The sequence below is a fragment of the Staurois parvus genome, unplaced genomic scaffold, assembly GCF_062004578.1.
Source record: "Staurois parvus isolate SC_StPar_1 unplaced genomic scaffold, SC_StPar_1.0 ptg000132l, whole genome shotgun sequence".
Classification (NCBI taxonomy): domain Eukaryota; kingdom Metazoa; phylum Chordata; class Amphibia; order Anura; family Ranidae; genus Staurois; species Staurois parvus.
In genome coordinates, this window is record NW_028317928.1 from 395852 (window position 1) to 410625 (window position 14774).

The window sequence follows — 14774 nt, forward strand, 5'->3', positions numbered from 1 at the left end:
TTACAAAACATTGAAACTTTATTATATACACACAATAAAAAAGAACAACATAAACATTTAAATTGGCGATTAACAAGCGTCGAACAAATACATTATGGCCAAAAGTTTGTGAACACTTGACCATGATATCAAGTTTGTTGGACGTCCTATTCCAAAACCATGGCCATTAATATGGAGTCCTGTACCACCCCTCTACCACCTTACACCTATAACATGCTACCATTGAGCCAAAATAGCATTTGTGAGGTCAGATACTGATTTGGGATGAGAAAACCTGGCCCACAATCAGTTTATCCCAAAGGTGTTGAATAGGGTTAGGGTTAGGGATTTATGTAAGTCAATCAAGTTCCTCCATACCAAAATGATCAAACCATGTCTTTAATGGGCTTGCTGGAACCTAAAAAAAAAAAAATTCCTAACCCGAACTGTTAGCACAAGGATGGAGGTGCACAAATCATATATGTAGCATTAACAGTACACTTTCCTGGAACTCTATAATTTTGAGGGGGGAATCCACATACCTTTGGGCATACAGTATCGCTACACTTCTATGATAAAGCTTGTTATCCAATCTTTCTCACAGGGCCTTGAAAGGATATTCAGGATCAGGATCACAGTCTATATACAAATACAGTAAATATGATATAGTCCACCCAAAAAAGACATGGTACAAAAAGTAGAACCCATCGAAAACCTCCAAGCCAACTTGGGGTGCACCTCCACTGCTGCCGTTTGCCTCGTCTGAGAAAATTAGATAAATGTAATTCAGTACATTTAAAAAAAAAAAAAAGAAAAGTACTACTATCCTGAAACAGGAGAGCATTTAAATGGCACTTTTGCAAAATATGTGTCTGGGCCCATCCCTTACGATCTGTCAAGTTTCCTGATGGCACACCTCACACAGTGAGTCCCAAATGCATCATGAGAGGTGACCTGTTCCTCTAGTACATTATGAAAGGTAGCCTGTTCCTCTGGTGTATTATGAGAGGCAACCTGTTCCTCTGATTTATCATAAGAGGTAACCCGTTCTTTGGGTACATCATGAGTGTTAACTTGTTCCTCTGGAACATCATGAGAGGCAACCTATTTCTCTGGTACATGATGAAAGGTGACCCTAGTGCATCATGAGAGGTGACCTGTTCCTATGGTACATCATGAGAGGTGACCTTTTCCACTGATGTAGCATGAGAGGTGACCTGTTCCTCTAGAACATCATGAAAGGTAACCCGTTCCTCTGGTAAAGGATAAAAGGTAACCTGTTCCTCTGGTACATCATGAGAGGTAACCAGTTCCTCTAGAACATCATGAGAGGTAACCTGTTCCTCTGGTAGAGGATAAAATGTAACCTGTTCCTCTGGTACATCATGAGAGGTAACCTGTTTCTCTGGAACATCATGAGAGGTGACCTTTTCCAGATACAGAATGAGAGGTGACCTGTTCCTCTAGAACATCATGAGAGGTAACCCGTTCCTCTGGTAGAGGATAAAAGGTAACCTGTTCCTCTGGTACATCATGAGAGGTAACCAGTTCCTCTACAACATCATGAGAGGTAACCCGTTCCTCTAGAACATCATGAGGTAACCTGTTCCTCTGGTGCATCATGAGACGTGACCTTTTTTACCTTGGTGAATCATGACAGGTAACCTGGTGACCTGTCCCTCTTGGGCATCATGAGAGGTTACCTGTTCCTCAGGAACATCATGAGAGGTGACCTGTTCCTCTAGTGCACCATGAGAAGTGACCTTTTACCTTGGTACATCATGGGAGGAGACCTGTTCCTCAGGTACATCATGGGAGGAGACCTGTTCCTCAGGTACATCATGGGAGGAGACCTGTTCCTCAGGTACATCATAAGAGGAGACCTGGTCTTCTTGTGCATCATAAAAGGTGTCCTGTTCCTCTGTTGCATCATGAGAGGTGTCCTCTCACTCTGATTCAGACATGCTAAGGAAAAGCAGCCAAAAAAGGCACCACAAAAAGTACTTTTGTGGCTGCAATTTTTACAACACACAATTTTGGTGTCCATTTTATTTACAATTACTGCCTATCACAGATCTCCTTTGTAATGCTCCTTCCATACATCTGGACAATTAGGTGTCTAATATAAACACAAGACACCTTTATGGTCATAAACTGCCTAACCATTGGCTCCAAGCCCTACTTTTTTAATTCCATGGCAAGCTCCTGCAGATCTAAGTTATGATTACACAATACCCAATCTTCTTCAGATTTTTTCTTTTTTTTGGAAAGAGAGGGGGGTGATTGGAGGTCTGGTGGGCTGAGTTTGCCCTTGACTTCTTTTATGTCTTGGATACTCCAACAGTGAGATATCTCTGCCATATATCCCAACTCCGACCATCACATTGGTCAAAGCAGGTCAACAGAACTGAAAACCAGGAAGCACAGAGATCTCACAAAACAGAAACCCTGGGAGGTAAAAGAAAGTCTAGAAATGAGCTTGGCCGTTCTTCAAACTCATCTTTAGCTGAACTCTGGAGTCTTGCTCGTTTTTTACTACCATGAGCTGCAGGCCAGGTTATTCCCTACCTGCAGGCCAACTCTTTATGTGATCTGTGGGGTGGGAATGACCGGGCCCACAGCTCAGTGGAAGTAAAAAATGAGTTTGGGTTCGGAGTTCGGCTAGAGGTAGCCTTGGTGGATGCCCAAACTCATCTCTATTTAAATCACCAGCATCTACGACATACTGAAAAATCACTATCTGACCCTTAAAGCTACCAATGCTCGCCTCCTGGAAGACAAGCCTAAAGCGGACCTTCCCCCATACCCATGAAAACTGTTTCCCATGTGCCCTTTACCTTCGATGCTTCCTGGAGAAGTCCAACAAACCCTAGTGTGGTTTTCACCCCTGGCACCTTTCCACTGTACCTCCTGTCCTGTGCTGTCTTCTTTATTTTCTTCTCCATCAGGAACTGGCTGTCTCTCCCTAGTTCTTGCAGGTGGGCCCCTAATGATGAGGTGCCAAGTCTCACGCACACACAGGAGATCTAATACCCTGTCTTTGACGGAAAATGGTGTCATAGCGTCGGGAGATCTCCACCTTCAGCCTCCTGGGACACGTTGAGCATCATAGAAGGCTGCAGGGCCATAAAAGCTGAAATCTTGTGAGATCCCCTGACACTATGGCAACGTATAAAGTGAAAGACACCTCGCCTGCACATGCACAAAATCTGGGACCACGTCTTTAAGTTGCCATTGTGTCAGGAGATCTTGCAAGAGTTTGGCACCTACAGTGCTGCAGCCTTCTGGGATGCCTGAATTGTATTCCAGCTGGGGGCAGAGATGAGCTGCATCCCCTTCACCGAGGCAGAAAACAAGGGAGCAAAATCATTGGGCATAAAAAATTAAGGTGAGCAATTATGTAAGATGAGGGTTTGGTGGACGGTCCATTTTAAAATTAATGAAGACTTTTAACAAGGGAGTAAAATAATTGGGCATAAAAAATTAAGGTAAGCAATTATGCAAGAGGGGGGTTTGGTGGAAGGTCCGTTTTAAAATTAATGAAGGGTTTTAACAAGGGAGTAAAATCATCGGCATGAAAAATTAAGGTAAGCAATTATGTAAGATGAGGGTTTGGTGGACGGTCCGTTTTAAAATTAATGAAGGACTTTAACAAGGGAGTAAAATCATTGGGCATAAAAAATTAAGGTAAGCAATTATGTAAGAGGAGGGTTTGGTGGAAGGTCCATTTTAAAATTAATGAAGGTTTTTAACAAGGGAGTAAAATCATCAGCATAAAAAATTAAGGTAAGCAATTATGTAAGATGAGGGTTTGGTGGACGGTCCGTTTTAAAATGAATGAAGGTTTTTAACAAGGGAGTAAAATCATTGGGCATAAAAAATTAAGGTAAGCAATTATGTAAGAGTACGGTTTTGTGGAAGGTCCGTTTTAAAATTAATGAAGGCTTTTAGCCTGATACTGAATTGAGTTAGTTCCTGAACCTGTTTACTTCTACCATTAAGCCCCGAAAAAGGCAAAAAGCATCTTTTACCCTTCTCGTTTACATTTATGCAACAGGGAGTCGGTGTGCAGAGGGCCGCCATTTTGTTGAAGCTCTTGAGAAAAGCATCTCCTACACTTGGCCCAACTCTTATCTGAGACACAGGCCATCTGCTTATTGTGAAATGGGGAGTGTTGACATGACCGACTCACTTTTCATCGGTCTACCAATTCTCCACTTTAAAATAAGTGGAAGTCTTCCTTTGGGCCAGCAGCAACTAAATTATAGTAAATAGAAGACGTTCAAGGTCTGCATAAAGCTGAATGATGGAAAAGATACTTGGGGAAAGACATGTCTGTATTAGCCAAGCCAACTACTATGGTAATCACAAACTGTGCCATGGCTTGGTCGGTTGGGATAGACCGTTGGTTCTGCTTATTTGTAGAAACCTAGCTCCATGTGGGGGGGAGGCAAGACCAAGATTTAACAAAATATATTTCTCAATCTATAAAGGTGTCATGGATGATGGTTCATATTCCAGAAATCTCTCCGACATTCGCCAAGCTTGGTGTTGGCATTCCCATATCCAAAGCAGCCATGCCTCTTGAACTTTCCTTCTTCCGTTAATCCTGGGACTCTGAAGGCTTCTCCACAGCTTCCCCATCCTTCACATCAAATAGATGGTTTCCCGCCTGTGGATCCGGCGGTGAGCAGTAAGGTGGGCACTGCAGCTAAAACACTTCCCGCACTCCTGGCACGTAAAGGGTTTCTCCCCCGTGTGGACGCGGCTGTGTATGGTCAGATGCGTCTTGCGCCTGAAACTCTTGCCGCACACAGCGCAGGAGAAGGGCTTTTCGCCCGTGTGAATCTTCTGGTGCCGGACGCGGTTTGAGTTGTTGGAGAAGACCTTGCCGCACTCGGTGCAGACATATGGCTTCCTCACCGTGTGGGCGTTCTCATGCTTGACACAGTCCTGCTCGGTGGCAAACCGCTTGCCGCATTCGCAACAGGCATAGAGCTTTATTTCAGCGTGCGTGGCCAGGTGCACCGTCAGATAGGTGTTGCTGCTGAAACACATGCCGCACTCGGGACAGGAGTAAATTTTCTTACCCTTGTGGGTCATCTGGTGCAAGACAAGCATGGAATCGTTGGAAAAGAATTCACCGCACTCCGAGCATATAACAGGTGGAGCCTCCTGAGCCACTGGGCCGCTTTTATGGCGTTCTGAGTTCCTGGGAGTATATTTATGCCAAGCTGGTCCATTCACCTCCTCATGAGGGGCCCCATATGGCGGTGGATCTTCCAAAATATAACCCTCCACACTATCGACGTTCCCTTCATCGCACGACATCGACTCCTCCTTAATATGAATAGATGAATACTGCAGGCTATCTGTCGCGCTGTACTCCTCTACGTCCGATAGGCTTTCCGACTCCACCTTAATCTGAATGGCTGCGTAATGGCTGTCATCCATGTCCAAATACAGGTCGGAGTGGGGGAGGAGTTCTTGGCATGGGAAGGGTTTCTGCCTGACAAAAGAAGGCATAATCTGTGATCGGCTAGCAGGGATGGTCATTGTGTCCAAATCTCTATCGTCCTCCACTAAAATTGGTTCCCCTTTATGAGGAGCCGTTGTATACGCTGTGTGATTTACAGGTGTCGAAATACTTGATCGAGAAGGAGTTACGGGTTCCCAAAAAAACAAGTCCTCTTTGTCTTCACAATCCGAGGTATCTGTGAAAGAAAGAATTGTAAATAAATGTTGGCGTACTTAAAGTGGCTGTGGACTCTTCCATATACCCAGCTCATCAATTGATGTGGAGGAGCAGAGGACCTTAGCTGCACAGGGACAGACTGGTATTTAAGGCGATTGTTGACAGAGGCAATCAGGTGTTTGTGGTAGAACCCTGCCCATCAAACCAGAGCTAATTTCCAGGAAGGTCTTGGACCTTTCATAGCGTTCAGTTCTCCTTTAGACGTTTAGGGACTGTAAATCCCTAAACAGCTTTTGTTGAGTGGGAAGAGTTGAAACCTGTCCTGAAGAACCTACTTCCTAAGGTCACACTCAAAGTGTCTATCAGAATGCAGTACCTTGATTTGGCATGGCCAAGACAGAGGAAGCCTAAGACAAAGGAGAATATTTTAAAGATAATAAATGTGTAAGAAACCATTATGAAATCATCCCATCTATGATATATTCTCCTCTTACTCGGTGATGTGAGGGGCGGTCGGTCCTCCATCATGACGTCCTTGTAGAGTTCCTTGTGTCCTTCTAGATACTCCCACTCCTCTATTGTTTCTATGTCTTTATATCAGAGGATGTGTGTATCTAGGTGCATCCTCAATACAAGAAGTGAAAGTCTCCTCTTACCCGGTGATGTGAGCGGCGGCTGGTCCTCCATCATGACATCCTTGTAGAGGTCCTTGTGTCCTTCTAGATACTCCCACTCCTCCATGGAGAAATAGACAGTGACATCCTGATACCTTATAGGAACCTGACACACATAATGATACAGTCACCATCTAGACACATCCCTTGTCTGTTACTGGAAAATGTCCCAGAATTCCTGGTACCGCTCACCTCTCCTGTCAGCAGCTCAATGATCTTCTGGGTGACTTCTAGAATCTTCTCTTCATGAATCCCTTCACATTTTTGCCTGCTGGCTGGAGAAATTTGGGTTTTCCGTGGTTTTCTGGATAACCGGGGACGGCTGCTAGCTAACAAACACTCACCAGAGTTTGTAACGACTGAGCAGTCCTGTTTATTAAGAGCAATATTAATTAATACACCTACAGAAGAAAGTCCAAGAATAGACTGAGATGGAGTACATGGAATTCTGAAAAGGACATTCACGTCATGGCTGTAGTTCAACCATCAAATGTTTCATTAAAAGAGACAATAATAATATTAGTAAATGTGACCTCCCAGAATCCTCCTCGCCTCTCCGGTCAGGTCTGTGTTTTATTAATAGATGAGTGATGACATGTGACCTCCCAGAATCCTCCTGACCTCTCCAGTCAGTCCCGTGTTTTATTAATAGAGATGAGTGATGTCATGTGACCTCCCAGAATCCTCACCTCTCCGGTCAGGTCTGTGTTTTATTAATAGATGAATGAAGTCATGTGACCTCCCAGAATCCTCCTGACCTCTCCGGTCAGTCCTGTGTTTTATTAATAGAGATGAGAGTGATGTCATGTGACCTCCCAGAATCCTCCTGACCTCTCCGGTCAGCTCTGTGTTTTATTAATAGAGATGAGAGTGATGTCATATGACCTTCCAGAATCCTCCTCACCTCTCCAGTCAGGTCTGTGTTTTATTAATAGAGATGAGTGATGTCATGTGACTTCCCAGAATCCTCCTCACCTCTCCGGTCAGGTCTGTGGTTTATTAATAGAGATAAGAGTGATGTCATGTGACCTCCCAGAATCCCCCTCACCTTTCTGGTCAGGTCTGTCTTTTATTAATAGAGATAAGAGTGACGTCATATGACCTTCCAGAATCCTCCTCACCTCTCTGGTCAGGTCTGTGTTTTATTAATAGAGATAGTAGTGACATCATGTGACCTCCCAGAATCCTCCTCACCTCTCCGGTCAGGTCTGTGTTTTATTAAGAAATGAGTGATGTCATGTGACCTCCCAGAATCCTCCTCACCTCTCCGGTCAGGTCTGTGTTTTATTAAGAAATGAGTGATGTCATGTGACCTCCCAGAATCCTCCTCACCTCTCCGGTTAGCAGGTAGATGATCTCCAGGGTGAGGTTTAATATCCTCTCGGTCATGTGACCGCGGTTCTTCTCCATCGTCTATGGTCTGGTCTGTTCTTATGGCAGGACTCCGCTTCTACTAGCTACGGTCTCTCAAGTCTGCCTCATCCTGCATTAAAAAACACTACAATAAGATGGCATAAATCTAGTTCCGACATCTTACATGCGTACCGTGGATAATCTATATCTAGCCGATGACAGAAGAGATCCATTGCACACAATACACCAGGAATAGTCCAATTTGTTGATGACAATTGAGTTCCTACTTGTGTTTATAGACTCTTAAAGGAACTATCCACCCTGCTTGGTACACACTGACACCTGGATGACACCACCAGCTCTCAAATTCTCCCTTCTCACCATAACTATCATGTACAGGGCGTCCAATATTACAGGAAAAAAAAACACACTTCCTGTCTGTACAGGCAGACTTCCGGGTTGTGCGTTCCACTTGGGTTCCTGGCTAGCTGCCGGGTTCTGCGTTCCATCTACTCTCCAAGCGCCGTCGGAAGTCACGCCTTCTGTATATGATCAACCCAGCGCGAGCCGATTGCAGCAAGAGGAAGAAAGTGGCCGAGCGGAACTATATGGGCGAGGCACCGGGGAAGGATATCCACAGCGACATCCGGACTTTGGAACGCACAGCTTTCAAATCAGTGGAACGCAAAGGGCAGGATCTTTTCCCTGCAGAGCTGATCAGCCAGAGTGATGGATGGGGGTCTATGGGGATGTCAGTGTGCAGTGATTTCAGTGCTGAGTGTCAGTGTGTAGTGATTTCAGTGCTGAGTGTCAGTGTGCAGTGATTTCAGTGCTGAGTGTCAGTGTGTAATGATTTCAGTGCTGAGTGTCAGTGATTTCTGTGCTGAGTGTCAGTGTGCGGTGATTTCAGTGTTGAGTGTCAGTGTGCGGTGATTTCAGTGCTGAGTGTCAGTGTGCAGTGATTTCAGTGCTGAGTGTCAGTGTGCGATGATTTCAGTGCTAAGTGTCAGTGTGCAGTGATTTCAGTGCTGAGTGTCAGTGTGCGATGATTTCAGTGCTGAGTGTCATTGTGCAGTGATTTCAGTGCTGAGTGTCAGTGTGCTGTGATTTCAGTGTTGAGTGTCAGTGATTTCAGTGCTGAGTGTCTCTCAACTTGGTCCAAATCCACAGGAAGCTGTCACCTAATCATGATCCTGCCGGCACAATGAGCGACAGTCGGGGATGTTTGTGACGTGAAATTCATTTTTTATATATTAGCCAGAGGGATGGATGGGGGTCTATGGGGATGTCAGTGTGCAGTGATTTCAGTGCTGAGTGTCAGTGTGCAGTGATTTCAGTGCTGAGTGTCAGTGTGTAGTGATTTCAGTGCTGAGTGTCAGTGTGCAGTGATTTCAGTGCTGAGTGTCAGTGTGCGATGATTTCAGTGCTAAGTGTCAGTGTGCAGTGATTTCAGTGCTGAGTGTCAGTGTGCGATGATTTCAGTGCTGAGTGTCATTGTGCAGTGATTTCAGTGCTGAGTGTCAGTGTGCTGTGATTTCAGTGTTGAGTGTCAGTGATTTCAGTGCTGAGTGTCTCTCAACTTGGTCCAAATCCACAGGAAGCTGTCACCTAATCATGATCCTGCCGGCACAATGAGCGACAGTCGGGGATGTTTGTGACATGTGAAATTCATTTTTTATATATTAGCCAGAGGGATGGATGGGGGTCTATGGGGATGTCAGTGTGCAGTGATTTCAGTGCTGAGTGTCAGTGTGCAGTGATTTCAGTGCTGAGTGTCAGTGTGTAGTGTTTTCAGTGCTGAGTGTCAGTGTGCAGTGATTTCAGTGCTGAGTGTCAGTGTGCGATGATTTCAGTGCTAAGTGTCAGTGTGCAGTGATTTCAGTGCTGAGTGTCAGTGTGCGATGATTTCAGTGCTGAGTGTCATTGTGCAGTGATTTCAGTGCTGAGTGTCAGTGTGCTGTGATTTCAGTGTTGAGTGTCAGTGATTTGAGTGCTGAGTGTCTCTCAACTTGGTCCAAATCCACAGGAAGCTGTCACCTAATCATGATCCTGCCGGCACAATGAGCGACAGTCGGGGATGTTTGTGACGTGAAATTCATTTTTTATATATTAGCCAGAGGGATGGATGGGGGTCTATGGGGATGTCAGTGTGCAGTGATTTCAGTGCTGAGTGTCAGTGTGCAGTGATTTCAGTGCTGAGTGTCAGTGTGTAGTGATTTCAGTGCTGAGTGTCAGTGTGCAGTGATTTCAGTGCTGAGTGTCAGTGTGCGATGATTTCAGTGCTAAGTGTCAGTGTGCAGTGATTTCAGTGCTGAGTGTCAGTGTGCGATGATTTCAGTGCTGAGTGTCATTGTGCAGTGATTTCAGTGCTGAGTGTCAGTGTGCTGTGATTTCAGTGTTGAGTGTCAGTGATTTCAGTGCTGAGTGTCTCTCAACTTGGTCCAAATCCACAGGAAGCTGTCACCTAATCATGATCCTGCCGGCACAATGAGCGACAGTCGGGGATGTTTGTGACATGTGAAATTCATTTTTTATATATTAGCCAGAGGGATGGATGGGGGTCTATGGGGATGTCAGTGTGCAGTGATTTCAGTGCTGAGTGTCAGTGTGCAGTGATTTCAGTGCTGAGTGTCAGTGTGTAGTGTTTTCAGTGCTGAGTGTCAGTGTGCAGTGATTTCAGTGCTGAGTGTCAGTGTGCGATGATTTCAGTGCTAAGTGTCAGTGTGCAGTGATTTCAGTGCTGAGTGTCAGTGTGCGATGATTTCAGTGCTGAGTGTCATTGTGCAGTGATTTCAGTGCTGAGTGTCAGTGTGCTGTGATTTCAGTGTTGAGTGTCAGTGATTTGAGTGCTGAGTGTCTCTCAACTTGGTCCAAATCCACAGGAAGCTGTCACCTAATCATGATCCTGCCGGCACAATGAGCGACAGTCGGGGATGTTTGTGACATGTGAAATTCATTTTTTATATATTAGCCAGAGGGATGGATGGGGGTCTATGGGGATGTCAGTGTGCAGTGATTTCAGTGCTGAGTGTCAGTGTGCAGTGATTTCAGTGCTGAGTGTCAGTGTGTATTGATTTCAGTGCTGAGTGTCAGTGTGTGGTGATTTCAGTGCTGAGTGTCCGTGTGCAGTGATTTCAGTGCTGAGTGTCAGTGATTTCTGTACTGAATGTCAGTGTGTGGGGATTTCAGTGTTGAGTGTCAGTGTGCGGTGATTTCAGTGCTGAGTGTCAGCGTGCAGTGATTTCAGTGCTGAGTGTCAGTGTGCGATGATTTCAGTGCTGAGTGTCAGTGTGCAGTGATTTCAGTGCTGAGTGTCAGTGATTTCTGTACTGAGTGTCAGTGTGTGTATATGTGTGTGTATATATATATATATACACACACACACACTGTATTTTGAAATGCATTTTTATATATTACAAAATATAATAAAACTTTTTTTAAATATTTTATTTTACATATATTCTTCAGATTTTTTGAACATATAAAGAAGTAATTTTAACATGTATTTTTATTTTTTTTAATATATATACAGTCATGGCCGAAATTGTTGGCACCCTTGATATTTCTCCAGGAAATCATGTATTTCTCACGAAACGTATTGCATTAACACATGTTTTGCTATACACATGTTTATTCCCTTTGTGTGTATTGGGACAAAACAAAAAAAGGGAGGAAAGAAAGCAAATTCGACATAATGTCACACAAACCTCCAAAAATGGGCTGGACAAAAGTATTGGCACCCTTTCACAACTGCGGATAAATAAGAATGTTACAAGCATGTGATGCTCCTGTAAACTCACCTGGGGCAAGTAACAGGTGTGGGCAATATAGAAATCACACCTGAAAGCAGATAAAAAGGAGAGACGTTCACTTAACCTTTGCATTGTGTGTCTGTCTGTGCCACACTAAGCATGGACAACAGAAAGAGGAGACGAGAACTGTCTGAGGACCTGAGAACCAAAATTGTGGCAAAATATCAACAATCTCAAGGTTACAAGTCCATCTCCAGAGAACTAGATTTGCCTTTGTCCACAGTGCGCAACATTATCAAGAAGTTTGCAACCCATGGCACTGTAGCTAATCTCCCTGGTCGTGGACGGATGAGGAAAATTGATGAAAGATTGCAACGCAGAATAGTCCGGATGGTGGATAAGCAGCCCCAAACATGTTCCAAAGACATTCAAGCTGTCCTGCAGGCTCAGGGAGCATCAGTGTCAGCGCGAACTATCCGTCGACATTTAAATGAAATGAAACGCTATGGCAGGAGACCCAGGAGGACCCCACTGCTGACACAGAGACATAAAAAAGCAAGACTACAGTTTGCCAAAATGTACTTGAGTAAGCCAAAAGCCTTCTGGGAAAACGTCTTGTGGACAGATGAGACCAAGATAGAGCTTTTCGGTAAAGCACATCATTCTACTGTTTACCGAAAACGGAATGAGGCCTACAAAGAACAAAACACAGTACCTACGGTAAAATATGGTGGAGGTTCAATGATGTTTTGGGGTTGTTTTGCTGCCTCTGGCACTGGGTGCCTTGACTGTGTGCAAGGCATCATGAAATCTGAGGATTACCAAAGGATTTTGGGTCGCACTGTAGGGCCCAGTGTCAGAAAGCTGGGTTTGCGTCCAAGATCCTGGGTCTTCCAGCAGGACAATGACCCCAAACATACGTCAAAAAGCACTCAGAAATGGATGGCAAAGAAGCGCTGGAGAGTTCTGAAGTGGCCAGCAATGAGCCCAGATCTAAATCCCATTGAACACCTGTGGAGAGATCTTAAAATTGCTGTTGGGAAAAGGTGTCCTTCCAATAAGAGAGACCTGGAGCTGTTTGCAAAGGAAGAGTGGTCCAAAATTCCGGGTGAGAGGTGTCAGAAGCTTATTGATGGTTATAGGAAGCGACTGATTTCAGTTATGTTTTCCAAAGGGTGTGCAACCAAATATTAAGTTAAGGGTGCCAATACTTTTGTCCAGCCCATTTTTGGGGTTTTGTGTGACATTATGTCATATTTGCTTTTCTGCCTCTGTTTTATATTTGTTCCAATACATACAAAGGGAATAAACATGTGTATAGCAAAACATGTGTTAATGCAATACCTTTTTTGTGTGAAATACTTGATTTTCAGGAAAAATATCAAGGGTGCCAACAATTTCGGCCATGACTGTATATATATAATATTTTTTTTTTTAAATATACTTTGAAATATATTGAATTCGGCCAAAATTGTAGTATTTCAAATATATGTCAATATATTTGGGAAGAATATTTTAAAAATATATTTAAAATATTTTTTTCTTCCATGTGGGCAGGGCTGACTGAGCCCACCAATCTCCAGCCTTGCCTAAATATCACTGGTGGGTGGAACGACCATTTCTTGTAAGCTGGTGCAGGAACCTTTTTGTTTCTCCCTCCCCAGTCGTAGGAGACATAGACTTTCTCATTTGAGTCTTGCTGGTGTCTTTTCTGCAGAGTAACGTTCGGTCATGGTGGGTAACGTTTCCTGAGATACGTGCCCAGCAAAAATAGGGGCAGGACAGGTACAGATGGGTAATCTGCTTTACCATAAACTGATCTGACGAAGCCCACACCGCCTAATCTGCAGGGATTGACAAATTTGGTTTGACAGATTCATCTAATGGTCGAAAAACTGAAAATCAATCTGCCAATCTCTGGGACTGAGAACTACACTGGACCTGGACCAACACCCTATGTGGAAACTGCACTCCACTCTTACAACAAAAGAGGAGGACCATCTGGATGTTGTCAAGATGAGTAAAGTTGCCATTGTTTCAAATTTTCAGCCAAGTCTTTTCCTTTGGACCCATGCCACCTAGGCAGTTTGATTCTCAACTATAAACTGCTCATGGGGGGGGTCATAAAATAATATTTCTACGGTAGAACACAACATGCGGGGTGACTTTAGATTTTATAATTCGCAACAAAAGTTTCCAACGTGCAACTTTGACCGGAACGATGATTTGTTGGAGACGTGTGGATGGTCAATTAAGTTTTTCATACCATGTGTCTTGCCCTAGAGGTAACAGACAGTGAAAGTACTGTACTGTCAGGGTATAGTGACGATGTTTAGTCTCATGCTCAACAACAGTTGGGGTGGTTGTTATCATTGAAAGTAAAAGAAAACCCCAAATTTTGGGTTGTCCACAAAGAGAAGAAATCCCCACAAATTAAGGGAATTCCTTGTGGACCCCCATGTCACCAGAACTAGTGCGCCCATTCATACCATGTGTCTTGCCCTAGAGGTAACAGTGAAAGTACTGTACTGTCAGGGTATATTGACGATGTTTAGTCCCAGGCTCAACAACAGTTGGGGTGATTGTTATCATTGAAAGTGAAAGAAAACCCCAAATTTTGGGTTGTCCACAAAGAGAAGAAATCCCCACAAATTAAGGGAATTCCTTGGGGACCCCCATGTCACCAGAACTAGTGCGCCCATTCATACCATGTGTCTTGCCCTAGAGGTAACAGACAGTGAAAGTACTGTACTGTCAGGGTATATTGACGATGTTTAGTCCCAGGCCCGACAACAGTTGGGGTGGTTGTTATCATTGAAAGTGAAAGGAAAAGAAAAACCCAAATTTTGGGTTGTCCACAAAGAGAAGAAATCCCCGCAAATTAAGGGAATTCCTTGGGGACCCCCATGTCACCAGAACTAGTGTGCCCATTGGAAGATTTCCCCCCTATTTGGTTCTGGTGACCTGGGGGGGTCCCCAAGAAATTCCATTAATTTGCTGAGATTTCTTTTCACTTCTTGTTTGGCTATGGGACAGGAAGTGAAGGGAAATCTCCACAATAGGACACAATTGGCGAAAACAAAATTTGACAAGGGTTGCTCCATTCAAACTGGAAAAAAAAAGTTGCCTATAGTTTTACTTTAAAGGTAGGGGAGAGATTTGGGGTATTTTGACACTGCCATGCAAATTTCTATTATCAGGGATGTTTACATAAATAAAAATAAAATAAATAAATGAATAAGAATGTAATGTACATGTAAGATTTATTGTAACGGACATGTAAGATTTATTGTAAGATTTGAGTGGAAATATGGAATCATA

The 14774-nt window shown here is 44.0% G+C and overlaps 1 protein-coding gene across 1 annotated transcript; it reads right to left on the minus strand.

Moving 5' to 3' along the window:
* Positions 1-8128, minus strand: LOC149466099 (gastrula zinc finger protein XlCGF66.1-like). Its single transcript, XM_089672838.1, has 4 exons — positions 7681-8128; positions 6541-6717; positions 6331-6454; positions 1-5693 (listed from the first exon to the last, which is right to left on the minus strand). The coding sequence occupies exons 1-4, from the start codon at positions 7756-7758 to the stop codon at positions 4627-4629; spliced, it is 1446 nt and encodes a 481-aa protein (XP_089528964.1). The 5' UTR covers positions 7759-8128; the 3' UTR covers positions 1-4626.
* Between the last annotated feature and the right edge of the window lie 6646 nt (positions 8129-14774).